This window comes from Mya arenaria, chromosome 10, assembly GCF_026914265.1.
Source record: "Mya arenaria isolate MELC-2E11 chromosome 10, ASM2691426v1".
Taxonomy (NCBI): Eukaryota; Metazoa; Mollusca; class Bivalvia; order Myida; family Myidae; genus Mya; species Mya arenaria.
The window spans coordinates 36,532,091-36,546,047 of NC_069131.1; the positions used below are offsets into that span (position 1 = coordinate 36,532,091).

The 13,957-nt window shown below is 38.7% G+C and overlaps 1 protein-coding gene across 1 annotated transcript; it reads right to left on the reverse strand.

Moving 5' to 3' along the window:
- On the reverse strand, window positions 1-13,042 carry LOC128204655 (solute carrier family 22 member 6-A-like). The gene is made up of 11 exons (XM_052906054.1): window positions 12,898-13,042; window positions 12,140-12,213; window positions 7,439-7,538; window positions 7,090-7,220; window positions 5,559-5,743; window positions 5,112-5,162; window positions 4,480-4,565; window positions 1,941-2,061; window positions 1,577-1,601; window positions 648-793; window positions 1-85 (listed from the first exon to the last, which is right to left on the reverse strand). The coding sequence occupies exons 1-11, from the start codon at window positions 13,040-13,042 to the stop codon at window positions 1-3; spliced, it is 1,149 nt and encodes a 382-aa protein (XP_052762014.1).
- Between the last annotated feature and the right edge of the window lie 915 nt (window positions 13,043-13,957).

Consider the following 13,957-nt stretch of genomic DNA (forward strand, 5'->3'; position numbering starts at 1 on the left):
TCATTGTACGTCTCTGAGTTCTTCTTCAAATTCTCCCGCGCGGTCTTTTTTCGCGTTTCGGTTCTTACCAATTTTCATCTCGAACCTGGAATATATCGTCAAATTATAATGATAAACGTGAACTCATCAGTAAACGCATTTTGGAAATCGACGAAAATTTGGTGGAATTACGGATTTTTAATACAATATATTTTGCAGGTGTTGGCCATTCCAATGGTTATGTGTCATAAATTCTCTGAATAATATGAATAAATTAAATTGCCGCCATAATATGTTAACATATAAACTCTTTTTTCTCAACAAATGTTTTCCCTGTGACGAAAACGTTTCGTATATTATATAACAGGAAACTTTAATGTTATTATATTAAACAAAAGTCAGTAGCCACGCACACCTTATTAATATTCATGAATAACAAGAACAATTTTTCATCTGAATCATTATCTAATTTGACAAAATTAAAGGAACATGAGCATAAAACGCACGCAAACATCTCAATGCACGGGCTTATTTTTTTGACAAAGTAGTACAGTTAAAATAAGACAGCCCTTATGTTTCGATAAACTCTAGCACAATCAATTCAGCATATATATCTTCCACTTAGAGCTTAACTCAAATTGTTCAAACAAAGAAATAAGGATAGGTACTTGTTAACGCGGTACCAGACTGTCAACTCATCCACAGTCTGCGGGACCTCAACTCCGTGTGTTTCCGGTACGAAGGCAAACAGGAAGACCACAAATATACACATCACCGCATATATCGCGCCCGGCATCCAGCGAATCTTGTACGACTGTAGTGGACGAAAGGTGTGTTTGTGGGATTCATGGGACGAAAGCTTTGTTTGAAAAAGTGAAATAAGCGACGAACGTGTGGTCTATTGACCAAAGTAGGAAATAAGTGGACGAACGATGAGATTGTGCGAGCAAAATCGGGGACATGAGTGTTTTGTTTGTCCGGGCGTTGTGCAGGCGACAAAAAGGGGGAGTGATGTATATGTGACCAAAGTAGACAATGAAAGATGTGTTTGTGCGAGCGATATAGGCGACGAGTATTTTTTGAGAGCGACTTATTGATAGAAGTGACCTTGTGCGATTACAATAGGGGACGAAATGTTACACAAAAATGAGCGAGTATAAAAAAGGGCGTGACACGATGTGTTGAGAAATTGAATTCGAAAAAGTGTTTTTTTGCGACCGAAATAGAGGACGAGAGTTGTTATTGCAAACAAAAATGTCCCAAAAGTGTTGTTTGTGCGAACGATAAAGGGAAATAACGTGTTGTTAGTAAGGTTGAAATAGGGTTTCCAAATGAAATAGGAAACGAAAGTGTTTCTTGTTCGAATGAAATAGGGGATGAAAGTGTTGTTTGTGCGAAAGAAATAGGGGACGAAAGTGTTATATGTGCGATCGTAACAGCCGAAGAAGCGTTGTTTCTGCAACCGAAATAGATGTGGAAAGTGTTGTTTGTGCGACCGAAATATGGGAAATGTTATTTGTGCGGAGTGGAATAACGTAATCCTAATCACCGCGTACCGCATTTCTGGAAAATGGTGCAATCATTGCCCCGAACTTGCCCACGCGGCGCCGAAGCCCGTGTTCCTAGAAACATATCACCATTAAATGTGAGACAATAGGCAGTTGCTATCACCTTTTATGTGTTCTACCTCACTGGATGGTGCCAGTATCGGTCAGTGATGTGGAACAAACTGTTAATATCGTATTATACGTATGTTCCTTGTAATTGTTCCTAGGAGTAAATAGTTATATATCTTTTTTTCATTGGTATGTTTTGTTTAACACACACTAGTAAATGTTTATGCCACCTTTACACATATATGTACATATTAATTGTTTAAAAGAGAAGCAATTCAGAAGTATGCATATCGACATTTGTTAAATAAAAATGTGGGAAGAAAAATGTCCCACACGGTGTACTACCTGAGGTTGGTCGGGTAAAGTTCAGGGGTAACGACCCAGAGGGTGTTGTAGGCGCCCGTGATGCCCATCTTGCCGATCAGCGTGAATGCCGTCCCCGCCACCATCATACCCTCATGCCCATCTGTATAGCGGAACAACACAGAAGTACAAAGATGACAATGCATGTACAGATATAACCATTTATTGACTGACTATCAAATGAGTATTCCCATTTAGACAATCAGGGGGAAAATCTTCCCGCCGCCAGCATACCCGCGAGCCGATATGTATGGTGGAATAAGACAAGTACACAGATGAAAGTGCTTGTACATAAATATCCATTTATTGACTGTCTATCAAATGAAAAAAATTGCGGGAAGATAGTCCCCACCGCCAGCATACCCGCGTGCCCATCTGGTTGGTGGAATAAGAAAACTTTTATGTTATAGCACATGTACCGAAAAGGCCATTGATTAATGTCCAATATATGCGCATGCCAATTCGCCTGAATGCGCTCCCATTGCCATTTGTTCAATACATTAATACAAGTCGAGCCCAGAAAAGTAATGTGACAGAGTAGGACTACTTTTTCTGACCTTAGCTGTTACGTTGCTGACTTACCGGACAATTTTTGCCGATCTTAGCTATGCTGTCGCTGATTTACCGGACTAAGTTTGTTGACAGCAATTGCAATGTTACAGAGATATACTGTTCAGGGCACTCGCATAGAACTATGACTTCTATTGTTATTTTCATATTGAATGGTATGCGGAACTGATGCATTTTTCTTTCATAACCAGGCTTTCCTGAACTTATAGTTGTTGGTCTCAACTAGCCTGTATCGGGGCCGATATTCATAAAGCATCTTAAAGCTGTACTCTCACAGATTGACTGTTTTGACAACTTTTAATTTTTGTCTTGAAATGAGCCAATGTTTGCGTAAATGTCTGGTAACCAGTGATATAAGACAGCTGAGAGAAGATCAAATCGCAGTTTTTCATATTCAAGTTCAAAAATTGATGTTGTATAGCTTAAAGAGTGACAAAAGCTTTAAGAAAAATAAGTGTTTCGGCAGTCTTCCATAAAATTGAGATCTGTTATATTGTGAGGAATCTTATATGACTCAACTGAAGGCATTGGTGCCAAAATCAGCTGATTCTGAGACAAAATTTAAAATAAAAAGTCAAAACTGTCAATCTACGAGAGTGCAGCTTTAAGTCATTTCCCAACTCAAGGTTTTTATCCACAATAAATTTGTGTTTTTTATATGCATGGTACCATATTAATTTGGTATCATTAACAGGGTTTAATATGAAGATACAGATAATGAAAAAAAAATCTAACTGTAATGTAGTTTAAGTCATTTGTCTTACATGTTCGTAATGAGCAAGCAATATCTTTTCAACTAATACCAATTAAATTTAGGTTTTTATTTAAACCTTTGCTACCGAGCTTGTTTCTGTAGATTTTCACATAAGTATTGGGGTCAACAAGCATCAAAATTTGACGAATTATTACGAATGATTCGATGAAAAGACAAGTTCATTTGTACAGCAGATACCTAAAGCTGTCTAAGTTAAGTTTGTCACTTGTCGTATGATACCTTAAGCCACCCTCCTAAGTTAAGTTTGTCCCTGGTCGTATGATACCTTAATCCACTTTCCTAAGTTAACTTTGTCACTGGTCGTATGATACATTAAGCCACTATCAAAGGTTAACTTTGCCACTGGTCGTATGAAACCTTAAGCCACTTTCCTAAGTAAACTTTGTCACTGGTCGTATGATACCTTAAGCCACCTTCCTAAGTTAATTTCGTCACTGGTCGTATGATACCCTAAGCAACTTTCCTAAGATTACTTTGTCACTGGTCGTATGGAATCTTAAGCCACCTTCCTAAGCTTACTTTTTCACTGATCGTATGATACCGTAAGCCACTTTCCTAAGTTAAGTTTGTCACTGGTGGTATAATACCTTAAGCCACATTCCTAAGTTAACTTTGTCCCTGGTCGTATGATACCGTATGCCACTTCCCTAAGTTAAGTTTGTCACTGGTGATATGATACCTTAAGCCATCTTCCTAAGTTAACTTTGTCATTGGTCGTTTGATACCTCAAGCCACTTCCCTAAGTTAAGTTTGTCACTGGTGGTATGATACCTTAAGTCACCTTCCTAAGTTAACTTTGTCACTGGTCGTTTGATACCTCAAGCCACTTTCCTAAGTTAAGTCTGTCACTGGTCGTATGATACCTTTAGCCACTTTCCTAAGTACAGTTTGTCACTGGTCCTATGGAAGTATACCTTAATAATATATAAAATACTTTGGTGTCATAGATTTCACTAATGCGGTCCCCGTTTGTTAAATAAAACTCATTAGAAAATGTCTTTGTATTATTAAGCGGGGGGGCTACAGCCCCAATAACGGTCGGAATTGAATGTTTTATCACATTTGAAATGAAAACATCACTATTGTCTTTGCTATTGTTGTTGCTTGAATTTCGGTTACTTTTGAAATGCTACTGTGGGGAGCGTTAAATCGGGAGAGTGCAATCTTTGTCCTCACCTGCGCTGTAGCGGAAGGCGGTAGCAACGATGAGAGCGATGGCAGCAACGCCATGGCAGATCACACATGTCCACTTCCGTCCGATTCTGTGGAGTGAAAAAAAAAGGGTGTTAGAGAATATGCATATACTATGCAAGGGAAAAACACGTAAAAATGTATTCATCAAATTCAATAAAACTGTGTAAAGATTTTCGAATTATACAAACACAAGTCAAAGGAGAGTCGGCAGACACCAACATGAAATCATAACTACGGATAATGGCTTCATTTGGGTAACACAGCATATTAATTTTAAACAAGTCAAGTCAAGTCAAAGTTTTATAGCAAATTCAATTAGAACATTGCCTGTACACAAAGAACATACCAGATGGCATTAATGACAACAAAATACAGTAAAATACAAATGTGAAATAAATATGAGATCATTACACGAACGTATTTAGACACATTAACTATGCAAGGTAGCATTTCATTTATCCGTAGCAAATGATAAATAGGTAGCAATATTATTCAATATATTATCATTATTACAGGACATCAAGTTGTTAAATTTGGCCATAATAGGCAAGTGAAAATAATACCTGGGAATTTTAAACATCACTATAACATGTTAATATCATACTCGTACGCACTTGACTAGTGCGAATAACTCGAAGACCCCGGCGGGGTACTCGATGAGGGCACTGAGGAAGAAGTTGATGTAGCGATCACCGTAAAGAGATCATGTAGAGACCGTAATAAACCAGGTTGTCAACAATCCTGAAGAGGCGGGACAAAGGTGTAAGTATACATGTGCTGCAACCTTACAGGATATTTAATGGTCACCGTATGGGCGGAATATATATGGGTAAAGCTATGTTCATAACATATCTTTATAGTTTATTTATTGGTCACCGTTAAAATTTTGGAGGATGCAGAAAACACCAGATTGTCAATAGTCCTGCAAATTTGCATAAGCAGTAAACACTTATCGATTAAATAAGCTGTGATGAAAATCCGAAGACACACTAAAGTTCAACAGCGGTGTGACAAATGAAATTCTATAAAAACAAAATTAACACGCTTAATCCGCAACCTACCATGTGTAATATATTTTAAAGGAGACATTTCGGACCATCGTGTTCTTTAACATATCACATATAGTGTATTTCTCCACGAACACGTCAGGTGCCGGAGTGGGAGCGGCCAGGGCATCCAGCTGCAGGTCGCCACCATCTTTGCTAAGTCGAACGCGCTCATCCCCGCCTTCGTCCAGTCCAGAATCCTACAGTATAAAAAATAAATATTCGTCCGGTTAGCGCAGTGGTTAGCCCACTAGCTTCTCACTAAGGCGACCCGGGCTCGATTCTTAGTCGGGGCGCATGCGAGTTTGTTTAGTGGTCACCAAGCTGGACAGGTGGTTGTTCTCCGGGTACTCCGGTTATCCCCCACTACACTCGCGCAACATCGTGCCAACGAGGGTGACTTAGTATAAGCCATCTTGACTTTCTTCACAATTGTTGTAAACTATACAATGTTTAAACAAAACCTAATATAACTACTTCATTTCTATGAAATACTGTTTTGTATGTGCAGATATCATACAATTATCAAAGAGATACACATTATTAAGGTCTTATATTGGAATCTATGGATGAAATGTATGTAACCTTTAAGAGTAAAAAGCTAGCATATTTCAACCTTAAAAGGTTGTAAAGCGTAACCTTTAGAACTGTATGGTAATCCTTCCGTTGGACCTGCACGCCTTCCTGATGATCTTACGCGCCTGGTCCATCTTCCCGTTGGCGATAAGCCACCGTAACGACTCGTCAAGAAACCGGCTAAAAGTGTTTATTTTTATATTTATTTATTAGACAAAGTTGCGTGTGAGTGCGTGTGTGTGTGTGTGTGTGTGTGCGTGCGTGCGTGCGTGCGCGCGCGCGTGCGTGTGCGTGTGTGTGTCTGTGTAAAAGTGCAGATGATGATGATGATGATGATGATGATGATGATGATGGGTTCTTTTCACAGTGATCATGTTGACGTTATCATCAAAAGCGTAGACTATTTAGTTGTTTTGCTAAAATATTGCGGTTGTCGTCATAAAATACTGTAAAGGCCACCAGCATATGAATAGAAGGGCCTATTTTCATTGTGCAAACACACACCACCACTGTAGAAGTGACCAGGCGCTCATAAGGGCGAACGCAATCTGGAGTTAGCGCCACGATACGTTACGTAGCGCGTACGCAATTGGAGACATTATGCAGATGCTGCTCGTCCATATGACCAGTCCAAACACTTCCGCCAGGTGACGGCTTTCCTTGGGAAACGTTTCCAATGCCAACGTCGTTCCTGACAGCGCCCCCTACGTCAAAAATATGTATTGTACATAAGTAACATAATTCATATAAATCTGAGATAAACTGTGAGAATCGACACATATACAAACAATCGCTGCGACAGAACAATCACGATACTTTTTAACCGATTACCGACTACGCGGAATAATACTTAAGCGCATTAAAATTTTCGACTAATTCCAAATCAATGTGCTCGTCAACGAAATGTCCGGAAGCAGTCTGTCACCTCCGCTAAGGCTTAGCTCGGAAGAAAGCTTCGAAAGTGGTGTACCTGAGTGACGGCGCCGGTGAGAGTGCATAGGAAGACGAAGGTCGTGTAGTTGGGGCTAAACGACGTTGCCAGAACGAATGCAAACATACATATATGACTAAATACTAACACCGGCTTTCTGCCGAAACGGTCTGAAAATAGAATTATATTGTGGCATTATTTGTATTTTAAATGACCCATTAAATGAAGTGGAACATAAATATATCACTTGTAGCAAATATTGGTCCACCACCGATCAGCCCTTGAAACATGCAGGCCGCATTGCAGTATTGCGAATTATTTTGTATATGTATTTAAGCTTTTTGCATGAAAGCAATTTGAATTTGACAACATGCCAATGTGAACCTACCAGACATTGTGGGGAAGAAGCAGTTCCCAATCATCATTCCGACCAAGAGCAGCAGTTGGGTCATCTCCGCAAGATCTTCCTTCTCGCAAACGAAATCCCACTGTTTACAAGAAAAGTCTTTACAACGGTTAACAAAGAAAGTCCTACTGTAGACCAAAAATGTCCCAATCAAGTAAAAATACAAGTGTAGACACACGTATAACTCTCATTGTGAACACAAAAGTCCCATTATAAACTACGAAAGTTGCAAACAAATAACGTCTCATTGCAAACATAGCAAATCCAACTGCAAACATAGAAAGGCCCAAAGCAAACATAGAAAGTCCAATTGCAAACATACAGAGCTGCAATGCAAACATAAAATGTCCCTTTGCACACAAACAAAGGCCCATCGCAAACATAGAAAGCCCCATTGCAAACATGGAGGGCCCCATTGCAAACATAGCAATCCCATTGCAAACATAGCAAGCCCCATTGCAAACTGTAAGGCCAACTGTAACAAATGAAGCCCCGTTGCAAACATAGATAGTCCCACTGCAGACACAGGAGGCCCCATTGCAAGCATAAAAAGGCCCATTGCACACATAGAAAGCCACATTGCACACATAGACAGTCCCATTGCAAACAAGGAAAATTCCATTACAAAAATAGAAACTCCCATTGCAGACATAGGAAGTCCAATTGCAAACATAGGAAGTCCAATTGCAAACATAGAAAGCCCAATCGCAAACATAAAGAATGCCGCAATGGAAACATAAAAAGTTCCATTGCACACAAAGAAAGCCCCATTCCTCACATAGAAAGCCCCATTGCAAACATTGTAAAATCCTTTCCAAAAATAGAAAATCCCATTGCAGACATAGGAAGTCCAATTGCAAAACATAGGAAGTCCAATTGCAAACATAGTAATCCCCACTGCAGAAATAGAGAGGCCAATTGTAAACATTAAAAGTCCCATTGCAAACATAGAAAGGCCCATTGCAGACATAGAAAGACCTATTGCAAACATAGAAAATCCCATTGCAAATATAGAAAGCCCCATTGCAGACATATGAAGTTCAAATGCAAACACAGGAAATTCCTATTGCAAATATCGGACGTCCCATCGCATACATAGAAAGACGTTCTGCAAACACTGAAAGGCCATTTGCAAACATAGAAAACCTTAGAAAAAAATGCACTTTAAACCGAGAAAACGTTTTTCTCATGGTTTACAAAGTAAGTCCCACTGAAAACAGAAATGTCATTATGGAGTAATGTAGAAATTACTATTGTTCCATACAAAACTTTCACTGTAATAATAAAAGTCCCATTAAATACTGAGAAAGTTCCATTGCAAATATGGAAAATTCCACTGTTAGCAGAGAAAGTCCCATTGCACGCACAGAAAGTCCGATAGCAAACATAGAACGCCCGATTGCAAAAAAAGAAAGGCTCATTGCACACATGGAAACCCAATTGTAAATATAGAAAACCCTATTGCAAAAAATATAGCCCCCATTGTACACAAACAAAGGCCAATTCCAAACATAAGAAGTCCCATTGCAGACATTGATAAACCCATTGTAAACATAGAAAAGGCCACATTGCAAACCTAGAAATACCCATTGCAAGCATAAAAATCCCCTTAGCGAACAAAGAAAGCCCCATTGCAAACAATGAAAGGCCATTTGCAAAGATAGAAAAGCCCATTGCAAACATAGGAAGCCTCAGAAAAATGCACTCTAAACCGAGAAAATGTTTTACTCAAGGTAAACAAAGGAAGTCCCACTGAAGACAAGATTCACACATAGAACGTCCCATTGCAAACATAGACAGGCCCATTGCACACACAGAAACTCCATTGTAAACATAGAAAACCCAATTGCAAATTTAGTTAGCCCCCTTGTACACAAAGAAAGGCCCATTGCACACATAAGAAGTCACATTGCAGTCATGGATAAATCCATTGCATTCATAGAAAGGCCAATTCCAAACATAGAAAGCCCCATTGCAAACATACAAAGGCTCATTGCAGAGAAAGAAAGGACCATTGCAAACATAGAGGGCCCCATTGCAAACATAGAAATGCCCATTGCAAACAAAGAAAACCCCATTGCAAAGATATTAAGCCCAATTGCACACATAGAAAGGCCCATTGTAGACAAAGGAAGTACAATTGCAAACATAGACAGCCCAAATGCAAACACAGAAATCCACATTGCACACATATAACGCCCCATTGTACATATAGAAAGGACCATTGCAAACATAGAAAGCCCCATTGCAAACATAGAAAGGCCCATTGCAAATATAGAAAGGCCCATTGCAAACATAGAAAGGCCCATTGCAACAAAGAAAGTACCATTGCAAACATAGAAAGCCCCATTGCAAACATAGAAAGCCCCATTGCAAACATAGAAAGGCCCATTGCAAACATAGAAAGGCCCATTGCAACAAAGAAAGGCCCATTACACACATAGAAACCCCATTGTAAACATCGAAAACCATGTTGCAAACTAAGAAGGCCTCCTTGTACACAAAGAAAGGCCCATTGCACACATAAGAAGTCCCATTGAGACATAGAAAGGCCCATTGTAGACACAGTGTACCATTGCAAACATAGAAAGGCCCATTGCAAACATAAAAAGCCCCATTGCAAATATAGACAGTCCAATACATAACATAGAAAGGCCCATTGCAGACATAGAAAACCACATTGCACACATATAAATCCGAATTACACACATTGAAAATCCCATTTCAAACATATAAAGCCCAATTTTACATATGTAAAGGCCCACTGCAGACAAAGGAAGTACCATTGCAAACATAGAAAGGCCCATTGCAAACAAAAAGCCCCATTGCAAATATAGACAGTCCAATACATAACATAGAAAGGCCCATTGCAGACATAGAAAACCACATTGCACACATATAAATCCGAATTACACACATAGAAAATCCCATTTCAAACATATAAAGCCTATTTGCACACATAGAAAGGCCCATTACAAACATAGAAAGTCACATTGCGAACATAGAAAGTCACATTGCAAACATAAAAAATGCCCATTGCAAACATAAAAAGGCCCATTGCAAAGATATAAAGCCCAATTGCAAACATATAAAGCCCCAATGCACAAATACAAGGGCCCATTTCAAACATAATAATCCCCACTGCACACATAAAAAGGCCCATTTTTACCATATTAAGCCCCTTTGCACATATAAAAGGCCTGTTTTTAGCATAGAAAGCCCAAATGCAATCATAGAAAGGCCCATTGCAGACAAAGGAAGTAACATTGCAAATATAGAAAGGCCCATTGCTGACATAGAAAAACACATTTCAAACATATAAAGCCCAATTGCACAGAAAGAAAGGCCAATTTCAAACATAGAAAGTCCCAATGCAAAAAGAAAGTACCATTGCAAATATAGAAAGGCCCGTTGCAGACATAGAAAAACACATTTCAAACATAGAAAGCTCCACTGCACACACAGTAAGGCCCATTTCAAACATAGAAAGTCCCAATGCAATCATAGAAAGTCCCATTGGACACATAGAAAGCCCCACAGCGCACATAGAAAGGCCCTTTTCAAACATAGAAAGTCCTAATGCAATCATAGAAAGACCCATTGGAAACATAGAAAGTCCCACTGTAAATAGAGGAGGTTCCTCTGTAAACAGTGAAAATCCCTCATTAAGCAGACGTTATTCCACTTAAAAAACAGTGAATGTTCAACGAAAAAAGTCTAACTGTAAAAAAGAGAATGTCCCTATAAGCAGAAAACATCCTACCGTAAAGAAAAATCGTCCTAGCTAGCATGATTAACAGACAATATCCCCAAAAAGAGATTAAGACGAGGACCGGGAAACATGTTTATAAATTCGTAATCGGCGAGAAAGGCTTAACTTGAATATTGGAATTTACGGAAACAGTCCTTAAATGAAGGATATCAAGGCACTGTTGAGTGTGACAACACAGTTAATAACAACGTAGACACATGGTTACTGCACATAAGAATCACTAAAAATAAAAGCAATCTAATCATGCAATACCAACTACTTTTTAACTGCGAAATACTTAAGTTAAAGGTATCTTTTTACCTCAGAGACAAAGGATTGGTCCGTTGGTATGTCATACGCCCAACCGTGCTGGCATTCTGTCGTGGTTTTGAGCATCCTATTACTCGTGTTTTCGTACCTGATGCAAGAAACATTTACTAAATGGTCAGTTCGCAGATAGTAAATACTATTTTCTTGAAGCGATTTTGTTTTTTGCTCTAGTAATGCCTGCCCTTGTTTAGTATGAAATTCAGCAGCATTGGTATCGTAACTGTTTTTGCTGTGTAGAAATGTTCTTGAAATAATCATCACGACCACCACCAACACCACCACGACCATCACCATCACCACCACCACCAGTACCACTACCACCGTCACCATCATCATCATCATCATCATCATCATCATCATCATCATCATCATCATCATCATCATCATCTTAACCATCATCATCATCATCATCATCATCATCATCATCATCATCATCATCATCATCATCATCATCATCATCATCATCATCATCATCATCACACCACCACAACCACCAACCACCACCAACATAATCTACACCAATATCAACACTATCATCCACCATCACCACCACAATCACCACCATCACCATCATCATCATCATCATATTCCTACCTCTCTACCTTGCATTCCCCGTATTCGAACCTGGCTCCCGTCTCGTTCATGCCCGCCTTGCAGTGAAAATTGGGTCTGTAGCCTGATGTGATTATTTAAAGTTGCACTATTTATTTTAGAACAGTTATGTTTCAATATAGTGAGCATATATTATTTGGTTATTACTACTGGATGTATGTTTACAACGGAAATCTAAAAAATAGCCTACAGCTTTTTCAATCGATTACCCGGACCTCAGCTGCTTTAAATCAACTCATTACTGACAGCATACAATGTATGTGCCCTAAACTACTGGTTAAAGACTACTTAATTCATTATTTTCTATAGAAATTTGACCAATTGACACGCGAAATAATACTCTTTTCTACTGTTTCAAGACACCTAACACCATTTAGAATACAACCTACATTTTCAGCCAATGACATTGCAGATAGCCAATCATTATGTACTCCGCTTAATCATTAAGAATTTCAGCTTTCGCGTGTGTTTTGACAATGTGTGAGCCACTTAGGTTGTATTTTTAGTCAGTTAGATGACCTGAAGTAATATCTCAATGATTAAGAAGGATTCGTTCGCTGCGCTCACTCCGACCATTCTTAATAATTAAGAATTTACTTCATTCATCTAACTATTACATATGTGCCTATACTGTGAGATTTCGCATTCATAATATAAAGTGTTTTGACTTGAGAACATGAAGCACGGGAATCATTTAGCTACCGTGTGCAAAAATGTACGTCTCTGATTTTATAACAATATTATATACATATAAAGACAATGGCGGGAGTATGAAAGGCCAAGGAGACAATGACGAGACCATATATGAGGTACTGTTTGATCTGGTAGCGGCTCCACGGTCCCAGGTTCGTCCATATCCGGTCCACCTCTACCTGCTTCCCGTCGCCACTCATGCCGGCCTGTCGGATGGATCATATTATGTGGCTTAATGACCCCAGTAAGACCGCATATACAGCTTCTGCTGCTAAGATTTTATGTGTTTAAAATCGACCAAATACTACAAGGCCAATTTTCCAAGTCGTCAGGTTGCGAGAAAAATATCAAAAGAAATCCAATTTTACATATCTAAATCCACGTTTTACGGTAATATCACAAGGTTATACATACGGCGGGATTATTTTTGATATTGACGATATGAGGAAAATTAGATATATAGGAAAATTGATTGCTTCAGTGTAAGTTTGCAAGACATTTCGCCAAGTGAGTACCAACAGCTATATTTTACGGGTGGATTAGCCTCGAGTGAAATATTTCCTTTTGGTGTTCGAGAGGTAAAACATATATTGCAATATTGCACCAAAACAAACATTTTTGACTATATTTTAAAAGGTTTTATTGTACTTTTTCAGACATGAGCGCCAAATTGTGTCCCAGCCCTGTGCGCATTGACGTTTAATTTGATAGTAAGAGCGGGATCAGATTTCCAAGCAGTGAAATTATCAATTTGATGTTTTAGTGTTTGAAACAATAGAAAATCATTTTATTTTACTGACAAAATTCTAAACATCACCGAAAAACATAATAATTATGACTTATTGTTGCATTATCAACTTACTTATTATTATAATATCCCGGAGAAGTTCAATGCTTTTATATTCCAACGTAACGTTTACGTTCACTGCAAAGCTTTTCCTATCTACTCAGTCAGCAATATTGCCTAGCTATACCGAAAAAAAGTAATGATATATCACTAAATAATTTTACATATCAAACAAAATAATGTAAAAGAGATAGTTTAATGTCATTCACTCCTTTATCCGTATCGAAAGAAGATACCGGTCTCGACCTTAGATAATTGTGGTCACTCA